We start from the raw sequence: 22,795 nt of genomic DNA on the forward strand, positions 1-22,795 counted from the left end.
GTAACACACAGCCTCCTGCCACTAAATCCCTACAAAAGAGAGAGAAACTGAGCATCAGGTTAAACTCACCATCATAATCAGATGCCTAGACATCAGTGAAAAATAAAAGACATGGGCCAAGCAAAGGAATATACCAAATCCCCCGATGAGACACAGGATTTGAAACAACTAATCAACGAGTCATACTAATTTCCAAAAAGTCAAAGCAAGGGGGAAAACAATGAGCGGAGCGGTGGTTGCTTCCTGCCTGAGTGCTCGGCTAAGCGGGCGCGCTGCCCAGCCCCCCCTGCCTCCGAGCCGATGGCGGCAGTGCCAGGAGGCCCCGGGAAGGACGGGTCCCTTACCTGCCGGGAGGAGGCGCTGTTAACGGGCTCGGGCACCGGCACGAGAAGGCTGGGCGGGTTCTTTTTGTGAACGCTATTCATACCAGGCATTTTAGTGATTTTACAGGCTTTGCTACTAGAACTCGAGTTCTTACGCTTTTTTCCTTCTGATTTGTCAAAAGAGAGGGGCAGAGAAGACATGGCATTGTGGGAGGCCAAAGAGAGGTCCCCTGCGTGGAGCGCAAGGGAGGGCACAGAGAGGGGACAGGAGTCGCTGCTGCCGCCCACCGCGCCCACGTGTCTCCCTGAGTCCGCGGGGCCGCCGGGCAGCGAGGTCGGTCCTGAGGGCTCCAGTTTGGCACTGAGTGGGCTCACGCCATTGTTTGAGTTGTGCACGGGCAGACTGTTATAGGAAGGGGCCGCCTGATAGGAGTTCAAAGCGGAACTTGCGTTCAAAACACAGTTCTTTTTGTGGGGCCCTGATAAGGGAGACGAGAGGGAGGTCTGCAGGGATAATAAGGAGGAGGAAGAGGAGGAAGTCGAAGACTGCGGCTTCCTCTTTTTGTTACTTGGAGACTCATCGCTCCGGGCAGACAGGTCTTTGACTTTTGAGGATTTGCTGGTTTTGGTTTTGGATGGCTTGTGGGATGGGGAAGGGATGACAGCTGGTATCGGGGACACGGCGGATGGGGCCTTGAAGGTTGAGTCCATGATGCTGAGGGTTGCGGCCACATGAGGGAAAGCTGTGGCATGTGACATGAGGGCGCTCGGGTCCGGCGATGCCACGAAAGCTGCGTTTGAGAGCATGGCTGATGTCATTATGTAAGAAGAGGTGAGCCTTGAGCTGATGGGAGCTGAAGGAAGATACACGGCACTGGGGTTGCTGAAAGGCTGTAAAACGGATGCTGGAACAGGGGTGGTGAGGTGGGCTGCTGGCGAGGGCAGGGGACTATCTGCCGCAGGAGGGATCTTCCTAGACATGAGAGAAGAGTGAAAGAGAAACAGTGAGAAATAGGGTTTCCATTGCTTGGGAGGCTCCAATTAAGTTTGAGCATCAGGGCTACAGAGAAAACCCCAGCAGAACCAGACTATGGAAAATGAAGCCTGAAGAATGGTAGAATCTGAATTATGGCCCTTCCGGATGGCTCCCCGCCCCCAACCCATTGCAACATCCAGCAACTTATTTTGAACCACTTTCAGGTTTTTCAGATCCTACTCCCCTTGCTTGGCTACTGGATAATGGCTGATTTTGGTTCATGAATAAAAGGCAAAGGTTATTTAAATATATAAATTCACCCAAGAAATAATCCTTTTTTTTTGATAGTGATGCAGGTAATTTTTAATGGGAAGTGGTCATTTCATATTGAGGTCCTGGCTTGAAAAAATGTGAGGGCAGGGCTTTGCCACATGCATGGAGGCCAGCGCTCTCCCCCTGACCCCACCGCAGCCTCTGCCCGCTGACTCTCAGGGCTCCCCAGCCCCCTTCGTGCCCCTTGCTTTCCCACCCTACTCTTGGCTGAGGCAGTCTGGGAAACCACCCTCTCCTCTCAGGCCAGCATTAGCTGTCTACAGCCTCTGGCTTGGCCTGCAGAGAGGCATTTTCACGTTTGCTCGTGACTGCTGGCTCCTGTTGACCTGGCTGGGAAGGCGACAGGACAGTGGAGGCCCAGGGACCTGAGAAATGACAAAGCTGTTGGGCTGCCCACACCCAGCACTGACTCCCACCCCGCTAATTCCCAGCTCTCAACAACTGGGGCATGGGCTGCCTTCATCAGGTCCTCTCATTCCTGTAGGGAAGGGGTGACAGCGCAGGGACCCTCACGTGTCCAGAGAAAGGGCTTGGGACCAGAGAAAGGGCTCAGGAACTTCTAGTTCCTTCTGAAGATAGATGGGAGGATATGGAAAGGAAGAGGACAGGGGAGGACAGAGGAAGGCAGGAGGGGAAAGCCTCCGTTTTCTTCTTCAGCCTTCCTGGAGACTGGGGAGTGCCTGAGAGCAAGCCAAGGCCAAGGCCAGCACCGCGGCCAGGTGCTCCTGGGGCCTCCCTGCAAACTCCATCTGTAGTTTATGCTGGAAACAGCTCCTGGTTCCAAACAGGGCTGGGAGGAGGCATGAGGGCCTTTGGGGGTCACCATTTTTTTCTAGTTTTGCACCCACTTGGAGCTGAGTGAACGTTTTCAATTAGGTTCTCTTCTTTCTCTCGCCTCCCTCTGTCCCCTGGCAATCGTTCTCAAGGTAGTTGGGGCTCCCCAGCCACTAGGACCTAGTTTTTCCTCTCTGAAAGCAGCACTCGACGAAGGGCAGGCCTGGGTCCTGTACCCCTGTGGGCTTGGAGCAAGGTATGAAGAGGGCCCTCCATGGTCCCTTCTCTTTGGTGGCAGCCACCCTCCCAGCTGGTGTCAGGATTAGGCATCAGCGAACTCTGGAAAGAGGCCCTGCTGAGAAATAAATGCCTCTCCTAGCACTCCTCTCACTGAAGATTCAATTTTCTGCCTGCCACTTTAGTTGAGCCTATGCTTCCACTTTTAGGGTGAAATCTGGAGGAATCCTTAAATAGAGAAGCACAACACCCTTGAAAATGTCAGACCAAGGACATCAAATACAAGAGAAAAATGTTGCCAAACTCACAGTGACCATGATGGCGTTTGAGATTTTACTTTCTCTCAAGCGTAAAGAACGTAGAAGATTCTGTTAGTACTAAACGAGGGGCTCTATCGGTACTTGTTGCAATGACAGATGAGTGAGTGAATGAATGGATGAATGGGTGGCGGATGGGTGAGCAAGTGGATTCCGGCAGCAACACAACCGTAGGGTCCGGGACTGGGCATGCTGGGCAAGGACCCCCACGGAATCAGACTGGAAAGGTCTAAACTCATCCTTTGAACTGTCTGGCCTTGCACAACCCCTTTCCTAATGGGGCCAGGGAGCACTGCTTAGCAACCTTTTCCTCCTGTCCCTGGGCCTCGCTGCGGTTCTATGGACATCCCCCTCAGTCTTCCCGTGACTCGAGTCTCCTTTCCAGCTAAAGCATGGATAGAAATCCATGTGGGAATAGGTCCAGCAATCATTTATTTTAAAAAGTCATTTACAAACACCAGATGGCTCATTTCAGAGCAGACCCCCCAGTCAATGCCCTTAAATGGGATCCACTTGTAATGTCCCAATTTATAATCTTCCCATTAAATAATCTAAATTCATGCTTCAACTTGTCCCGATGAGCAGAGCTGAGTCCTAAATCTTGCCTGGCTGGCTCTCAGGATTGGGATGGGTACTATTTTCCAGCCCAGTTTCTGTCCCTTTCCTTCCTCTCCGCGCTAATGACGCGGCAGTAGCAGGGCCGGGGGCGGTGACAGGGCAGAGGGGAGGCAGGGCAGGGAGCGTGTGGGCAGCCCCCTGACCCCGGGAGCCCCTTCTCCCCAAGCTAAACAGCTTATGTGTTTTTCTAGGTGCCAAATGGCAGTGCCTTTCAGCTTCGTGGGCCAGGCCCGGTTGAAGCGTGGCCTTCTGGCCTAGGGAAGTCCCGTACAAGAGCCCACAGACGCGCATAAATTACTGACAGTGCCCGTCCTCCCCTGCCAGCTGGCACGGAGGTCCAGATGCTGACCTGGCTGAAAGAGAATACTGTGTTGGCGTCTCCTGATGCAGAGTTAAATGCTTGTTAAAGAAAAAAGAGTCTTGGCCGTTCCTTTTCTTCCTAATGTCTTCCACGCCCCCATCGGCTGCCATCCCTCCAGGTGCGGGCCCGTCGGGGCCTGGGGTTTGGGCCGCGAGGCCGAGAGGGCAGCGGGGTGCTACGCTCTCCAGAGTTGACACCCAGGCAGCCCCAATGTTGCTCAGTGACAGCAGATTGGTTAGGCAAGTCCTGAAAAGGGGGGAGGGACCTGACGCCCTGTGGCTCGGGCTTCTGTGCCTGAGGAGGAAAGGAATATGGAGCTTGAGCTGACAGGACACCAGGCAGCGAAATACAGATCAACACATTCCTTCCAAGTGTCCGGGATTTACACTTCCATAACCAGGGACAGCAAAGAGCCGTGAGCACAGCCAGGACTGGCTGTCCTCTTGGGGGAGCAAGCGCGGAAAGAGAGATAACCAAATCACTGAGGACAAGGTGATCCCACAGGCAGCGCCAATCGCTGCTGTTTCGAGTGGACACTGGCATATCGCGGGTGCCTTGTAGACACAGAGGGCAGTCGCTTAAATGGGAAGAAACGATAAGCTTCTCTTGTGGCCCTTTCCTGTTTCATGTGAAGTGTCAACAATTCGTCAGAAGCCTGCGGTACGAGTTTAATGCAGGCTCTAGGGAGTCTCCTTCTCCCCCTGGAAGCTCTTTGGGTGTCGTGATGAAAAGGGGCTGAGGTGCCAGAGGTGCTTGGGAGAGAAGCGGAAACCTGGGAGAGGAGTGAGTTTGGAATCCTGCTCCGACCCCCACCCCCAGGGTCCCCCTTATTTCTCAGGAACGACTTCCTCGTCACACTGGCTTCTCTGGGCAGGGTGGGGGTCTCTGCCACTCCCTCGCCACTGGTGGCTCTCCTGGACCATCTGGGCTGAGGCGTAAGTGAGCCATGATTCTAGTGGAGTGTGACACCTTGAGAGCTCACCTGTCTAGGAGTGGAGGGTGGGGGTACCCAGAGGGCTGGCCTTACATTAGCAAGTGGTGGGAGAGGCAGCTCCTTATGTGCTGGGCTTTGAGAGTCTGGGCCGATCGTTCCTTCACAATAGCATTTTACCGAGTCTTCCTTTTTCATGAACCCCTACCAAAATGTAAGTACACTGGGAGAGATTGGAGACTCAAGGGACCTTTGAGAAATGGAACATAAGGTGGGGTTTAGAGTAGGAAGAAGGACAAGTAGAGGTGAGAGGGGATCCTGGGGAGGTGGGAAGGGCCAAAGACAAACTTAACCAACTTCACAAAATTGCTCAGGATCTGCCCTGTTAGCAAATGTATGTGTTTTTTTCACGGGACATTAAACAATTAGGAATTGGTCCATAGCCATTAGGAAATCTTTAGTACGGATATTGTAGCAGTAACCTGATAAACAGAAGCATGTTCTTAATAGCCTTAGGTGTTGTTAGCAGTCATAAAAAGGTCCTTTAACACTCTTAAATAAACCAGACCTTATCTAATATGTTTTTTGTTTAGAAGATACCACTGCAAAAACGATCCCCAAAGAAGATAAAACAGACATACATCATACGCGTTTCTAAATGGTAGGCAAATCATTAAGAAGAACTGATTTTTAATAATTAATTATGAGTCCTGATTTTAAGAATCATTTTGTCCTATGAAAAACCAACCTGACATATATTTAGAAAGTTAGGGTTCAGGTAATTATGGGGCAGCTCTTATCTTATATTGCACAAAACACCCACTCACTTACTTCCACATCTGTGAATTCAAGTGTTTTTCTACCATGGAGTTTAGTGCGAATCGAAACCGATCCCATCTTCTATCAAACACATAGTACCCTCGTCCCATGAGGCGACTCCCGAATGAGCAAAACTGTGAGGAAAACAACGTTTTAATTTTGATTACAGGTTAATAAGCTAATATAAACCATACAGAGAAAATAACATTTGCATAAAAACACACAGGGGCACAATTTTACTCGAAATAAAGAAGCAAATAGTATTAAAGCCCAAAAATATTCCTGTGGTGCTTTAGTTTGAGCTCTAGATTTTCTGCAGAACCTCACGTTATAACTCGATAATAGCTACATTGAATTTCCGGTGGTACCGAGGGCTAAATTCTCCACTCCGGGGATTGAGCCAGCGTTTTAGGTTAAAGAGAAGAACCGGCAGCCAGGGTGGTTTTTTTCAGCACCATCTGCTCATCATATCATCCATCTTCAAGGAACTCTGTGGCTCCCTGTTTCTCATCACAGCAATGGAAGCTGCTTGCTCTGGCGTTCAAGGTCTGCTGCCAGCTGGTGACACTTTTCTTATCTGACTGTCAACAGAGCCACTTCACTTCCAACTGGCTCCACACCTTCCTTTCCTAGTCCCACCACATCCCCTCCGGCACCAGCCTTTTCAGGCTGCCCTGGGGACGTGACCACCCTTGCCTTCCTCCCCTCCCTGTCAATTCCAAGTCTACCCCTTCCTTGGGACTCTGAGCAAAGGCTTTCCTTTCCTAGGACCTTTTCTCATTATCCTTCCCACTCTGAACTCCTACAGCACACCCTGTGGCATACTTTATTATCTACCACCTTGGAAGCATCCTGTGACTGCTTTATATGACATAGAATGCCTTGTATACCTGACTAGGCTATAACTTTATGAAGGCTAGGGACAGCATTCTCCTCCTTCTCCTCAGAATGAAGATAGTATACTGGGACTGGAGCTAAAGCATGGAGACAGGCACCCACAAAACGTTTAAAACAAATCACCACATTCAAAACAGATGGCCGAAAGTACTGAGCATTCAGATGTTTATAATAAAGTCCATTAGATTATGATGTTAGGACGACCGGAAGGCCAGTGGACAGAAATGCAAAAAGCGGCCTGTGAGAAGGTGACATTTGGCTGGTCTAGGGCTCGGGAAAGTCTGCAAATGACTCTATAACTCAAAGGCAGCTTCTCTCCCTTCCTCCAGGCCTCCCAGAAGCTCGCTGGCCTCCATCCCAGACACAGCGCTGGGTTGGCACTCGTTCCCCAAACCTTCCTGGAACAGTTTTCAGGAGGAAATGCAAGACCTTCCTTTTGTACTGCCTCTGTTGTGTTTTGAGGGGTTTGTGTTAAAAATCTTACCACCTGTCAAATCTGGTGCCGCTTGTGGGAAACACTTTTCTGCACCTTCATATTGACTTTTTACCGACCAACCAAAAATAAATAAATCAGTAAATTAATAAAAAAAAAAAGAATCCTCCAACACGGAAGCTGGTCCCAGAAGTGTGTGGGAGCTGTCCCAGGTCTTGACAGTATTTCTTCTTTTATGCCAATGACTAAAGATATACTGAGGAAGCATTCATCATTACCAAAAAAAAAAAAAAAAAAAAAAAGATTCAGTCTATCAATTGGCCATGAGAGAAAGGACAAAACAAAGGAACACATCTGTGGCCTATCCATTTAAAATCAGCAAAACATTAAGGACACCCACCTCTGCCAGCCCAGAGCTTGGCTGCTCCCCTGTGGGCTGGCAGTGTTTCAGTCTGGACAATGTCTTGACGTACTCAGTAGTCTCGCCTTCTGGTAGAGCCTCCTCTCCATTTCAGACTAGGAAGCTGGGGGCACATTTCTGTCTCTGCCACCTGCTTATGTATTTCAATACAAATGCGAGGCTAGATGGCCCCAAGAGACACTTGTCCCAGCGGGCATGCCAAACCCTTAGCAGAGCTGTGCATCCTTGCTGTCTCAGCCACGAAGGTAGACCCTCCTGGCTGCCAAACTTGTCAACTGCTGAGCCACTGCCACCTCTCCCTGTCTCTTTGCTAACAGGACCAAACTTTTGTTCTAGGATCTGACATGGAGCAGTGGGCAGGAAAGATGGATTTCTCTCCCAGAACCCTGGGGTGGACTGTGGCTGGTTTCAGCCAGTGTCACTGTGATCTCATCCTTCTCTGCCATTGATGGTCCCGAGGTGGGCTTGTGGCCCATTTCTGGCCATTGTAGGTATAAGGGGAAGGCTGATGGGGATTTCATAAGATTTTCTTCCCAAATAGCATCTTGGATCCCAAAGAATTGAAAGCAGGGATTCAAACAGATACTTGTAGACCAAAGTTCATAGCAGCACTATTCGTAATAGTCAGAAGGCAGAAACAACTCTCATGCCCATCAACCGAAGAATGGATGAATAAAATGTAGTATATATATACACAGTGGAATGCAATATTATTCAGCCATAAAGAGGAATTAAGCTCTGAGGCATGGATGAACCTTGAAAATATTATGCAAAATCAAAGAAACCAGACACAAGAGGACAAATATTGCATGATTTCACTTAGATGAAATATCTCAGATAAGCAAATTCAGAGAGACAGAAAGTAGATCAGAGGTTATCAGGGGCTGTGAGGAGAAGGGGGTGGGGAACACTAAACTGCATAATAGGTAAAGAGTTTCTGTTTTGGGTGGTGAAAAGTTTTAGTAATAAAAGGTGGTGGCAGCAGTACAGCATTGTAACAGTCATTAGTGCTACTGAATTGTATACTTAAACATGGTTAAAATGCCGAATCTTATGATGGATCTCTCTCTCTCTCTCTCTGTATGTTACCCCGCTGCATGCACATGCACGCACGCGCACAGGCAGTGACAACTTGGTGGAAGAAGGTTCCTTTCTCTTGGTCTCTTTTGTCCTGCGTAGAGGGCTCTTGGATGAGGCTGTGGTATTGGAGAAGCAGCAGATACAATGAGGCCGAGTGAGAAAGGCCACAGGGTGCAGGGGCTCATCCCTTAGCCCCCGTGTAGTGGAGATGCTGACCCAACCTCGCAAGCACTGACTGAGACCTCTTGCTAGGTGAGCGTTCTGTCACTGACAGCCACAGGCATTCCCCAGAGTCCCCGTTCCTGACTTGGCCAAGAGGCAAAGTCTCAGGATGTTGGTATCCATCGTCCCCAGAAACAGGAAGTGAATTTGGCCTTCACTTATCACACAGAGAGAAGGGATGAGGGCCCACCCTACCTTGATGCAGGATTGATTTTACTTTCAATTCATGAGATCTAGGGAATCAAAGCTTCGTCTGCAGGGCCTTGGGGTCCCAGGCTCCAGGCTGACCTGCCCTCAGCTCTGTGATGGGAGCACTGGGCAGCCCCTTCTCAAGTGCTCACATGGAAAACATAAGCAAGCCTCTAGCCAAGGCCTCCTTGTACTTTCCACCTCAATTTCAACAACCTTCTGAATTGCTAAAGTGGATTCGTTCAAGGAATTGGAAACCAAGTGCCCTTTTAGTTAATCAGCAATTAGGCTGTCATGAAATGCTTCCACCCTCCCTCTCTCCCTCTCCCTCTCCCTCTCTCCCTCTCCCTCACCCTCTCCCTCTCTCTCTCTCCCTCTCCCTCTCTCTCTCGCTGTCTCCCTCTCTCCTTCTCATACTCACTTTCTCTCACACACACTCAGTTCTGATGCCATTAGGTCACACTTACCAGTAACAACAAGGCTTAGTGCCAGCAAGGGACAAAACCAACCAGGCCCAGCACCTGCCCACGGCTAACACAGGCGGTTCCCAAAGCAGGCGAGTCAGACCAGTGCTTGAAACCAGAGGCTCCGTTTTCAGATGGGCAGGGCCAGAAGGTCAGCCCCGAGGGCACTTACGTAGCGCCACTCCTCAAGCATGGTGGCTTCGGCTTCGAGGCGGCCCCCAGTACTCAGTGCTTAAAGGATTAGAAGCAGCCGGTAGCCCTTTCCTTCCCGTCTGTGATTTTTCAAGGGTATTTCTAAGGCACTCACTCAACCTCAGGGTAAGCCTTTTGTAAGACACTGGCTGGCGGCCTCTCCTCGGGAAGGCACGCCGTGCGGCACGATCAACTAAATGCCCGCAAAGCACAGGGGAAAAGGCAAAAAAGAGAAAAGTGGGGAAGGAAACAGAAAGAAGCCTACCGCCAGAGGTCTGGGGTGGTGTGTGGAGAACTGACAGTCCAATTTCTCGGATTCATCGGCTCCGTCCATCTCCCCTTCATCACTGGACAGTCGGCTGGCGAGGTCACCTCCCACTGGAGGCAGGGGGGGCTCCGGAGTGTGGCCACTGTGATTTGAAGATGCGCTGCTACTGATGCTGTTTGCAGATGATGGTCTAAGGGCGAGAGAAGGGAGAAGAGACCGAATGAACTTTTCTGAGGGGACAACATCCAGCCCGCTTAATGGAGTTAGGAGGCAGTCCGATTAGCCTTCCCAGGACATCAGGGAGGGCAGGTGGATGGCCAAGCTGCACAAGGGGAAAACGACGGCTGAGAGGGTTTGCTTCTACAGCCACCTGTGGCGCTAAGCTCTGCCCTGGCTGCTCCCTCTGGGGTGGAACACAGGCACAAGGGTAAAACCATGGCAGTGTAAGCTCAACGTGAAAACACACAATGCCGCAAGGTTAATTTAAGGTAAAAGGAGTCTCTGAATTCAGTTACTCTTACACATAACGTGGCAAGGTTAATTTAAGGTAAAAGGAGTCTCTGAATTCAGTTACTCTTCACCAATTTGCAAATAAGTTACTTGTATTGGCCACATCTAGTTGCTTTTCCTTGAAAGCAGAAACACTTTCGCATGTGCACAGATAGATGGTTGGTGAACTAGAGAGGCATATCAGCAGGCAAACAGGTAACAAGTGCAAGCCAAACAGCAAAATATCAGTGATGAAGAAAGATGGCCCTGTCAACACTTTGCTACTAAACTGGGACTTTATGAAATGGCTGTCATACTGTGGGTCCTCAAGTTCCTCTACCTACAGTTATGTCTTTTTCTTAATACTCTGCCACATGTAGTTGAATTGTATCTTCTTAGGATGAATATTTCAGTTCAAGTGTTGACAAGCTACTTTAGCCACTATCTGGCAGGCTTAGCTCACAGTAGGTGCAGAAGAAATATTTTTCAGAATGAAGGAATGATTGACTTCCATGTATATAAAATGATCCAACAGATTTCAATTACGTCTAAGCTGAGAGAAAAAGCAATGTCACAATAAGAGGGCGACACTACATGCTTTCTAAGCAGTAAACAAATAAAATAAAAATAAAATCAACAAACAAAAACATCTACATTAGTAGAAGAGCTAGAAAAGGATTAGTCAGTTAGTTGTTAATAGTTTTCCCTACTTCTCACTTTCATTAGATAATGGACGGGGGAGAGATGGCAAAGATGGGTAGAAAAGGGAAGTTTTGAAAAACAATTCGAGGTCTTTTCAAAAAACTGTTTTTCTGCTTCTTGCTTAAAAAGCTGCCCCTTCAAGTCAATGAAACAGCATTGTTGATTTGTCACCCTTCTCTCGCATTTTCATCTGGGATTCACGGTTGCTTTGAAATCTTTCTAGGTCTTGAAAAGTACCTTAATTGAAACCAGATCCCCAAAGCACAATTATTTAAAAACAAAGCCCCAGATATGTTTTTTTCTCCCAGTTTCATTACAAGAACTATACTTGTATGACAATTTATTATTGACTGTCACCTTCCCATACTTATAAAAAAATAAAGATGCCATTACTCTGCATGATAAAAGTCTAATGAGGAAAGTGGAAGTGGCTCAAGCAATTGGGGTCCTGCCTACCACCTGGGAGGTCCCGAGTTCAGTTCCCAGTGTCTCCTAAAAGAAGACAAGCAAGACATCGAGCTGATGCGATGGGCTAGCACAGCGAGTTGATGCAACAAAATGATGCAACAAGAGACACAAGGAAGAAAACATACAGAGAGACACAACAAAGCAGGGAGTGGAGGTGGATTAAGCGATTAGATGCCTCCCTCCCACATGGGAGGTCCTGGGATTGGTTCCTGGTGCCTCCTAAAAAGACCAGCTCACAACGGACAGACACAGCAAATGCAAACAACGAGGGGGTGGGAGAAATAAATAAATCTTAAAAAAAAAAGTCTATTGACCAAGAGATGGAATTAGATTAGTAGTTATGTATGGCAGGGGATGGATAGAGGGATTGAGAGTAACTGCTAATGGGTGGGGGACTTTCAATTTGGAGTAATGAAAATGCTCTAATATTGATTGTGGTGATAAATGCGCAATTCTGTGATTGTACCAAAACCCACTGAATGTACATTTTGGATGGATCGTGTGATAAATGAATATATCTCAATAAAATTGTTAAAAAAAAATATATATAGTTCAGAGAGGACATGGCCACAGGGTATGCCCTGAAACCTTCTCTTCTCAGTCGGGAGGGACAACAACACCGTTGCCTATTTACAGCTGAAAACCAAAATTGTAAAGCAATTTAGATAATGCTGAAACATACCAAGAAGGTAACCATGCCACCCAAGATCCAATGCTGTGAGCATTCTGATTTATATCTTTCCAAACTTTACTGGGCATACACGTGCACATACATTTTTAAGCAAAAACTGTATCATACCATATTTACTATTTTTGAGATACGCTTTTTTTTTTTTAAAAAAAAACTTAGTTATGTTGTAGAAATTTTTCCATGTTAATAAGTACAGAAGACCACTATCATTTTTAATATTCCCTAGTATGGATATATCATAATTTACGGAACATCTTCTCTTAATGGATATTTAAATTTTCTCCAAACTTCTAACAGGCTCTTTTTGAAGGCTTCCCCACAATGGTAATCCTCCCTGACCTGCCAGAGATGAATGTGAGTGGGCTTTTGTTAAGTATATATACTAGGGAAATATAACAAAAAGTGAAAAAAAAAAAAAAAAGACAATAGAAAGAAAGAAAGTGAGCTGGTAGTTTTGGAATGTGTAAGAAAGTGATGGAAGAACTTCCTGTTAAACACAGCAGATAGATCTTACATATTTATTCCCCTCCCTCCCCAAATCCCACTAAAATGATACTTTTCTTTGAAAAGGTTGTCAGCCCTAAAGAACAAAGAGCTCAGCAGAGGAGATATGGTGATGACTTCTCAACATCCGTTTAATCCCTAAACCAATAATAAGAAAAATCTTTCTAATGATTGGCTTAGAAAGGTGCATGAGCCTTTTTTTCCCCCTGGGGTCAGGGGGACATCTGGAAAGATATTTCGTACTTTTAAAAAGGAACGGGGGCGGCAGACTTGGCCCAGTGGTTAGGGCGTCCATCTACCACATGGGAGGTCCGCAGTTCAAACCCCGGGCCTCCTTGACCTGTGTGGAGCTGGCCCACGCGCAGTGCTGATGCGCGCAAGGAGTGCCCTGTCACGCAGGGGTGTCCCCGTGTAGGAGAGCCCCACGCACAAGGAGTGCACCCCGTAAGGAGAGCCGCCCAGTGCTAAAGAAAGTGCAGCCTGCCCAGGAATGGTGCTGCACACACATGGAGAGCTGACACAAGATGATGCAACAAAAAGAAACACAGATTCCTGTGCCACTCACAACAACAGAAGCGGACAAAGAAGACGCAGCGAATAGACACAGAGAACAGACAACCAGGGTGAGGGGGGAAGAGGAGAGAAATAAATAAAAATAAATAAACCTTAAAAAAATAAAGTGGCAATTTGTTTAAAAAAAATAAAATAGAATAAAGAGGAAGATGGGGTCTCCACCTTCATCTGCACTTGGTTATATCTGGATGTGCCTGGAATTGCTGCAGCCATCTTGCTACTGACTTTGAAGATGAAGCCAAAACATTGAAGTGGGTGGAATAAAAGAAGGGCAGAGAAGAGCCATTCTCTGCCCCTTGGGTCTGGTGCCCCTATACCTCTGAACTTCTTGTCATAGGAGCTAAGAAATGTCCTAATTATTTAAGCCTTTGGCAGACTAGGTTTTCTGCTACTTGCATCCAAAGCATCCTAACCAATACAAGAAGGAACGAGAGATTTTTAACACATTTTTTGAAAACAGAATGTGGTTGGAGGAGTGGTAACTCATTTAGGTGGTAACTTCCTTCACCTTGCTAAGTGCCTGCAGAGGAAGAGTCCAGTGGGAAAGGAGTTTGCCTGCTGCAGAACTCCTGAGAAGTTCAAAACCCGCACCTACTTAGAAATGCAAAAGTCCTAGGTGAGGTGAGGGTGAAACATGGCAGGAGAGTGAAAATCTTCCTATGTGGCTGGACCCTGTCACCTAGCCAGACAAGTCACCCCTGCTTCCTGCCAGGTTCTGCACTCCCCCCAACCAGCTTTCCAGTAAGTACAAAGGTTTACTCTCCAGAGACTGAACTGGAGAGAGTGCACAGGAGAGCACCAGGCTCAGCAGAGAGTAAGGGTGAGGCACAGGCCTGCAAAGAGCTGAGTCTGGGCTATCTTTAGCCTCCTTTCCCACTCAGCAACCACTATGCCTAAAGCCAGGCATAGCACTACCTCACACCCTGAAAACCGACAGGCCCCAGGGAAAAGGCCGGCCTTTGGGAATCCTCCAGCAAAAGGCTGATGGTGACCTGGTGACCTTTTGATTCAAAGTCCCACACAGACTTCCAATTAATCATTAGGTCCTGTCTTCTAAATATGGATGATTAGAGATCATCAGACATTCCTGGAACATCTCCAAGATGAGACTAACCAACCAATCTTTAAACACATGAACTCATAAATGAAACAAATCTGGAGGAAATATAGATAACGAGGGAAAGAGGAAGAACTAAACAATTCTATCTTCAGAGAATTAGAGATGGTATTGCCTTTGCAAAATGGAAGTATCTGGCAGGAAAGTATAAGGAAAAAACAATCAGAAAAGAAAAAAAACAAACAAACCAGAACCTAAACATTTAAAGAGTATATCATAAATATTGCATATTCAGTATGTGGTTTTGAAGGTAAAGTAAAAGAAAATCTTTAAGAAAGTAGAACAAGGAGACTAAGAGATGGGCCACAGGAAAAATGAGGTAAGAATAGAAAGATCAGTTCATGAGACCCAACATCTAACTAATAGGAGGTCAAGAAAGAGAAAAGAAAGACAATGATGGAGAGAAAATTATACAAGATGTAACACATGAAAATATCCCAAGAGAGAAGGCCAGGTGTTTCCAGAGTAAAAGGACCCATTAAGTACCCAGCACAATGAATGAAAAAAGACCCACATTGACAGTCCATCCCTGTGTGGGACGTAAATTTCACAGCCCCAGGCTTCAGTGGTAAAAACCGGTCATGGGCAAAGAAATGGGAGTCAGAATGATACTGTCTCAGTAAAAACATCTGATGTAGCTCAAGCGATTGTCTACCATATGAAGTCCAGGATTTGATTCTTGGGCCCTTCTGGTGAAGGCAAGCTGGCCTGCACAGCAAGCTGGCCCAACGCAGAGAGCTGGCCCACATGGAGTGCTGGCCTGTGCAGGAGTGCTGGCCTGTGTGGAAAGCTGGTGCAGCAAGATGATGCAACAAGAAGAGACCCAGAGGACAGACAATAAGAGACACAGCAGACCATGGAGCTGAGGTGGCGCAAGATACTGAGCACCTCTTTCCCACTCTGGAAGGTACCAGGATCGGTTCCTGGTACCTCCTAGAGAGAAGACAAACAGACAAAGAACACAGAGAGAATGGACATAGAATAGACAACAAGGGGGTGGGGAGTGGGGGGAGAAATAAATAAATAGATCTTTAAAAAAAAGAAGAAAAACATTAGATGAAAAAGGGTTTCAAAATTCTGTAGAGAAATGATTTTCAAACTACCAGTTATATACTCAGAGAAGCTATCAATTTAGTGTGAGGGTATAAGGAAAACATTTTCAGGTGTGCAAAGATTCCAAAATTTGATCTCCCATGAACCTTTTCACAGGAAGTTAATGAAGGAGATGCTCTATCAAAATAAAGGAGAAAACTAAACAAGAGTAAGAGGAGCAGATGTAGCTCAGTGGTCGAGCACCTGTTTCTGTGTATGAGGTCCTGGGTTCAATCCTTGGTACCGCCTTAAAAAAAAAAAAAAAGAGGAAGGCGTACGATCCAGGAAATAGGCACTCCAACTCAGAGGGGTAAAGAAATGTCCCAGGACAGCAGAAACTACTGTTTTTCATTTTAAGTCTTTTAGTACTATCTGATTTTTGAACGATGTGTCTATATTACTTAGATTAAACCAGTGAAAAAAAGAAAAGAAGGAAAGAAAATGGATGAAGCACTAGATGGTAAGTTCTAGTTGCCAGATAAAGGAGGGGAGGAGAATCTTCGTGAGGAAGGTTGAGCCTGGAAATTGTGTGCTCTAATCAGCCCTGACAGTCAAGCCAGACACATGAATGTATGGACCTGTGATTGAGTGCACACTGAGAAGAAGCACCTCTGAATCTTCTTCTTAGAGCTTGTTTCAATCAGGATGTATGCATCTCCCTGGAGAGGATGAGTGGTAGGTGCTTTCAGGCCCTCCCAGTTCTGTCTGCTGCACTCCAGGATGGGACCTGGAGGGAAGGACATCCCTGGAAGCAGTCTGTGTCTTGGAAACAGCAGGGCTTTGGTGAGGAGGGATAGGGAATGGGGCAACTGGTCACGGTAAGTGTTGAAAAGCCACTCAGTTTGTTTAGCTGCCATCCACCCATTTCCCTCTCTCCTCACTAGTCTCACCTAAAGAAAAATACATACCCAGCTCTGCTCAAGGAAAGTTAAAGAAAGTCTCCATTCCAGCCACTTCGAGGAAGCATGAACAGTAGTTTGTCTGAGTGCTGTTGGGGAAGGCAATTGACCTCAACTGTGTCTCTACTTTGTGTGAGGCATGCCATGTACATTTTCTCACCCAAGCTATCTACTACTCTATGTGAGTTTATTATTCACATTTCTCAGATGAGGAAATTGGTTCCAAAATTAATAGAAGATGGTGAGACTTGACTTTGTCTGCTTGACCTCAAAGTTCCCATCCTTGGGAAATGGATAAAGGAAAGCCCAGGGACAAATAGATGCCCAGAGAGATGACTTGTGATTTGGCATTATCAGTACTCTAATGAGTTAAGAAATGAAGTTGCTTTTGCTCCAGACCCACCCCTGACTTTTTCTAGGTATCTAGGACTTTCTGCCCTTCTCTCCCCTGCCCTTGTTAGTCTAAGATTCATTGGCTTTTGACATTTTGCACTTTAGAGTAGATGTGTGAAGTTCTATGGGGAAGAGGGGAATGTGCCCAGATGTTAGCACTGGCTTCCGCGCCCTCCCTCTACCTCCCCCCACCCTCTGTTTGACCCCCATAGAGCCAGAGTCCGGTTTGTCAGAGCTCAGCTCCACCTTCTGCCCCTCTCCCCATTTCCAACAGAGTGTTAATGGGTTGAGCGGGGCTGGTCATCCACCGTTCTTGTGCTCTTCAGAGCCAGCTAGTCCACTTAGAGTTGGGGGCCAGGAAAGAGAGCCTATGGGGTGTGTTATTCAAGGACCTTCAGGTTGTGGGGTCTTGGGTTGAGGGGCCGAGGCGCGGAGGACAGGCATATGGAAATCAAGCAGCACCACATTGCTTTCCCACTGAAAGTCACCACCACTTACTAACAACTGTCACTGACTGCTTGTTATGTGCTTTGTACTTAAACTCACTTAATTCTTTTCTCCATTTTATAGACGAACAATCTTAGACTGGAGAGGTGAAGAAACATGACCAAGCCTATCTAGTTAGTAAGCTTGGAGCTGAGATTTGTATTTGAAACCCTGCTCCAAACCCCATTATCTAACTTTTTAAACTTTTCTAATTCTAGACTCAAGTTCCTCTTTAAAGAATCCCTGGCAAGAATGGGTTACAATTCAAGAAGATGACAACAGAAATATTTTCAAGGTTACCAAAAGACTATGTATGGGAGCTGCTGTGGCTCAGTGGTTGAGTGCTAGCTTCCCACATACAAGGTCCCAGGTTCAATCCCTGGCCCTGGTACCTTAAAGAAAAAAAAAGACTATGTAAGAGATAAATTCACACATGTTAACATTTCCTATAAAGGGGAATCATGATTGGAAAGAGATTACAATAATTATTTTCATGTATGTTAGTTTTTTTTGCCTATAGAGATAATTATTATAGATGAATTATTTATGGTTTATATGATTAATATGAATAAAAGAAATGTTGCTGTAAGTTTTATGTGGTTACAGCATTAAACTTTAAAAAAAAAAAGTTATTTATTTAATTTTTCTCCCCTTTCCCCCGCCACCCCAGTTGTCTATTCTCTGTGTCTATTTTGCTGCGTGTTCTTCTTTATCCACTTCTGTTGTCAGTGGCAAGGGAATCTGTGTTTCTTTTTGTTGCGTCATCTTGTTGTGTCAGCTCTCTGTGTGTGCAGCTCCATTCTTGGGCAGGCTGCACTTTCTTTCGCGCTGGGTGGCTCTCCTTATGGGGTGCACTCCTTGTGCGTGGGGCTCCCCTACGCAGGGACACCCCTGCATGGCAGGGCACTCCTTGCGTGCATCAGCACTGTGCATGGGCCAGCTCCACATGGGTCAAGGAAGCCCAGGCTTTGAACCGTGGACCCCCCATGTGGTAGGTGGATGCCCTAACTACTGGGCCAAGTCTGCTTCCCAACAGCATTAAACTTTGATCATGCTTTTTCAGTCTTTGATGACAATGGGTCTCATCCTAATCCAAGGCAAATGAGGAAGAAAAATATTCCTCATTAACTTTGACAATATTTCACCCCTGAGTTTTCTGGTACCTAACTTGACCTTGAAAAGTATTCTCCAAAATCATTCTGTCACTGGGAGTGGATGTGGCTCAAGTGGTTGAGCATCCACCTCCCACATGGAAGGTCCCGGGTTTGGTTCCCCGTATCTCCTGAAGAAACCAAAAACAAGCAAAACAAACAAAAAAATCAATTCAGGGAAGCCGATGTGGCTCAGTGGTTGAATGCCAGCCTACGAGGTCCTGGGTTTAATCCCCAGTCCCTGGTACCTCAAAAAAAAAAAATCATTCTGTTCCCAGTGTTTGCACCATACTCCTTTGCTTCCCCCTTCCTTTCCAAAGACGTTCTTCTTGCTGAAGAACCTTACCCTCCTCTTTCTTCAGCTTCCCTGTGAGAACATAAACACCCAGCATTTCTCTGCAAACATTCCCCTGAAAATTAAACCAAAAGGAACTGAAAGAAGAGGCTCTATAAAGCTTGCTGCCTGTCATTTTATTTTTTTACTGGCTGCTCCCTGGTATCTCTTTTAAGCCAGGTTCTATTGCTGGGGTGAAACCTGTGTCTCTATTAGTCAAAAACAGATGGAAACATGGATAACAGAACGAGGGTTCCCTGGAGTCCTTGGGGGAATCTGAGGCGATGCCTCAGGGGTTCTCAGGTAGAACGTGCTCTGTATATACGTGTGTGAGGAGAGCAGGGCTGAGTGGGCGCAGGTGGATGCAGGCCTGGGTTTATACTGGGTTCCAGGTAAGGTTTGGTTGGAATGAAAATGTTCTACATTTAAAAGGAAGTTCTTCTATCAACTAGAAAAAACGTACATCACTAATGCAAGGTGTTAAGAATATGGTGATACATGGAAAAATACAACTAATTTAACTTGTGGACTATAGCTAACAGTAATATTCTAAAGTATTTGCATCAATGGCAAAGAAGGAACTATGCCATTGCTAAGCATCAACAACAGGGGATATTATGAGGGAAGGGATTTTTCTTTTGAGTAACGAAAAACATTCTAAAATCGACGGAAGTGAGGACAGCACAACACTGTGATGAAACTGAGCGCCACCAAGTGTACACTTTGGAAGGGTTGTTCAAGGCATAGGACTGTGAACTCCGGGGGGATGACGGACTGTGGTGAACAGCACAAGTATGAAGGCGTTCTCTCATGAACTGTAACAATATACCATACCAATACCTGGTTTAATAATAGGGTGCTTTATGGGAAAAACACACCAAATTGTAAGCTATGGACTATAGTTAGCAGTAATATTTTGATGAGGTTCTTTCATCATTTGTAACAAATGTTCCACAATAATGCAAGGGGTTATAGGTGGGGTGATGTATGGGAATCCTGTATGGTACACATGGTTATTTTGTAAACTCACAACTTCTCTAATAAAAAAAAAAAGGAGTTTGAAAATCACTGCATATAGAATTGAAACCCCTACCAGAAGTTTGGGACAGAATTGTCTTTTCAACTCTAAAGCAAAGGTGATATCCTTAACCAACATCCAGCATTACAGTGAGAGGTGATTATAATATGACCGCAAAGAGGGGGTGGCAAGGAGAGTAGCATGTAAACGGCTGGCAACGATGTGGCAATGGACGATTTTAATATGGGGGGTGGCCTGTCCACCTGACCCATCCTCCCCAATGCCTGCAGCTGAGGTCGCTGCTCCCACAGAGGCACCCAGGCTGTTGAACAGGGTCAGGCCTGCGCCAGAGTGGAAGGGACAAGGGTCAGTAATAACTCATTAAATATTTGTTTTTGCTCTAAAAAAAAAAAACACCGGCCTTCTTTACTAACTGTTCTCGTAATGCCTATTTGTTACTGGACAATTGTTCTTGGGACTCACAGCGGGCACAGTATCATCAGAAAATACCACTATCTGCATTTCTCATGGAGTATTATTTAATGTCTCCTTTTTAAAATGAAAGTAATAGATATGTGGATCTTATCTCATTTTGTAAACTCTAAATTCTTGAAAAGCAGGGTCTAGTTTGATTTATCTCTGTACTTTGTCTGATATCTAATGAGATTAGGGGCAGATACCTTGTTTATGGAGCAAGCACTCGATATATATTTTTGAATAAATGGTCCCCTGTCCCATCACCTGGAAATTGATCTACTGCTCAATCCATTGCTCAGTGCTCATCAGAACAGATCTGTTGTGGGTTTTAAATTGCTTTTAACCCAAATACGTTTTAAATTCTGTGTTTCTGTTCTTTCCTTTTGGTCCAGGACAACCAAATAAACCCCCAAACAGGTGGCTCAGAAAAGCAGCTTTCTTCATGTGGAGGGAAATGTAAGGACAAATATCCTCTTACTGCCAACTTTCCCCAACCTGCTCATAGGAGATTTGTAGGAAAAATCACAAAATAATGTGGCCAATGGGCTAGCATGGCCCAATTAGCTCCTAAGCTGTACTGATGACCCATCTCTACTTTGGCTCCAGGAATCAAGCAGCCAGAAAGTCACCTGGTGGCTGATGTGTCATACTTCCAGGTATATATCTCTAGTGTACTCTTGCTCTGTAAAGACATGTATTCTCGGATACTAGGGTCTGTCATGAAGGATGATGATGATCATGACGATGAGTGATGATGATGGTAACAGCTAAGATTTGTTGAATACTGCATGGCCGCTGCCACTGCCTTATGCACATTATCCCATTTAAACTTCACTACTGACTTTGGAGGTTGTACTACACTAACCAGAAGTTTAACACATGATCAGACTGCACACAACCCAGCAAGGTGAAGTAACTTGACTGAGGACTCTGAACCACTACCGCCAAGATGGGACTTACCTAGGAAGTACAGAGTTAAGCGGCCTGGATTTTGCAGGAGACACAACTTTAGATTCTGCTCCAGAGTTCCCCGAAGATCCTAGAAGAGAATCCTGCAGGGGTCCGGATTGATTTGGAAGTATTTCCCTTGCTGAAGTCAGGAGATGCTCTTTATCTTTAACTTCTTTTTCCCGGGACTTGGCTTTGTGTTCCGCCAGAAGGAGGTCAAACTGCTTTTTCCGGCCTGGGACTGCCCTCCGATGGCTTAGTGAATGTGTCTACGGAGAAGAGAGATGAAAAGCAGTCTCTTTGATCAGCACATTAACCTGCTTCCCCAGGCCCTCCATTTCAGAAACAGCAATTCATGAGCATTCAGAGGTGCTTGCAAAGTCAACTTCAGGCAACAGCTCCTGTTCTGGGGCTAGGAAGAGGCGGTGACCGCACAAACACAACCATGCCCTTAACTCTCGGTGTTAAGAAGCCAAAGCCTCCTCCAAAAAATGGCATAAGATGACGAGCCTCAGCGCAGAACCCATCAAAACCTCTGACGAAAGGCAACCGCCAGGGAACGCTAGAGTTAATCCAGGTGCAGGTGGGAGGCTCGACAGGGCCGGGGCGAACAGAGCCGCCAGGGCGCGGCCCGCGGCCTCGATCCCAAGCGGCAGCAGCAGTTCAGTATGAAATACGGGGCTTCGGGCTGCGCAGTGGCGGCGGCCTCGGGTCAGCCGTTCCCCTGGCCGCCCCGTGGGGCTGCATCAGAGGCGCGGCGGCACAGCATCCTCCCCTCCGGGCTGCCTCTCCGGGCGCTGCCGCCGCCGCCACCGCTGCTCCTGCATACATTAAAATGTAGCAGGGTTTAGAACCGCCTGTGAGTGCCTATAAATACAATTTACTGTCTGGCCTCACAAGTAACAGGGGAAGCCTATTTTTTTTTTTTTTCTTCCTTCTTAAAAAGCCAGCCAGCTTGAGGCAGGCTCTGCTACCATGGAAGAGAAGAAAGCATTTCCCTTACAAAGAACAGCTGGGGGTCATGTCGAGGTTCCACACCCTGCCGTGTGCAGAGAGTGGCATGCAAACATTTCGACAAAGGCCCCAGCGAGAGCAGGAAGTATTTTTTATGGAAAGAGAAATACCTTGCAGGTGAGGGATCTTGTGCAAGGTTTCTTTGTCTCGGGATCCAATACTCCACAGTGTTTATTTGGGTCAAATTCTCTCTCTGGTTTAAGAAACAAACAAAAAATATAAGAAAAAAGGAGACTATATAGGATTTGGCATTAAGACTACATTGAAAAAAAAACTGCACATTTGCACCAACAAGTGAGACATTGTCAGGCAATCTGTATTTTTTTTTCCCAACCGGTTGTGAAAATGCTTCTAGAACCGCTCAGAGGAAAATGGCATTCCCCTCTGAACCCTGAGTTCCCAAGTCCAGCTTCGGTGTAGGAGCACAGAATGCACCGAGGGCACGGGGCAGGGGTGGGAGTGTGCCCCTGAGGGAAAGGAGCTGTGCGGCGGTCACGCTTCCTTTTACTTGAAATGGTTCCATAGCTACTTGGAACTCTGGGCAAGGCCAGCTGCTGACCTTGGAGAGCCACCTCAGGCCGAGG

The 22,795-nt window shown here is 46.6% G+C and overlaps 1 protein-coding gene across 7 annotated transcripts in view; it reads right to left on the reverse strand.

Moving 5' to 3' along the window:
• Positions 1 to 22,795, reverse strand: part of ATXN7L1 (ataxin 7 like 1) — a 247,129-nt gene that overhangs the window by 5,323 nt on the left and 219,011 nt on the right. For 4 of the 7 annotated variants that reach the window (XM_071215208.1, XM_004448788.4, XM_023592501.3 and 1 more), the window contains 6 exons: positions 22,322 to 22,404; positions 21,210 to 21,466; positions 9,853 to 10,045; positions 5,702 to 5,823; positions 3,928 to 4,233; positions 345 to 1,296 (listed from right to left, as the gene is read on the reverse strand). In XM_071215208.1, the coding sequence (XP_071071309.1) occupies positions 345 to 1,296; positions 3,928 to 4,233; positions 5,702 to 5,823; positions 9,853 to 10,045; positions 21,210 to 21,466; positions 22,322 to 22,404 (1,913 nt within the window). The remainder of the gene's footprint in view (positions 1 to 344; positions 1,297 to 3,927; positions 4,234 to 5,701; positions 5,824 to 9,852; positions 10,046 to 21,209; positions 21,467 to 22,321; positions 22,405 to 22,795) is intronic. The other 3 variants (XM_023592521.3, XM_004448789.4, XM_071215209.1) reach the window with 1 other exon arrangement.

Source organism: Dasypus novemcinctus, chromosome 5, assembly GCF_030445035.2.
Source record: "Dasypus novemcinctus isolate mDasNov1 chromosome 5, mDasNov1.1.hap2, whole genome shotgun sequence".
NCBI lineage: Eukaryota > Metazoa > Chordata > Mammalia > Cingulata > Dasypodidae > Dasypus > Dasypus novemcinctus.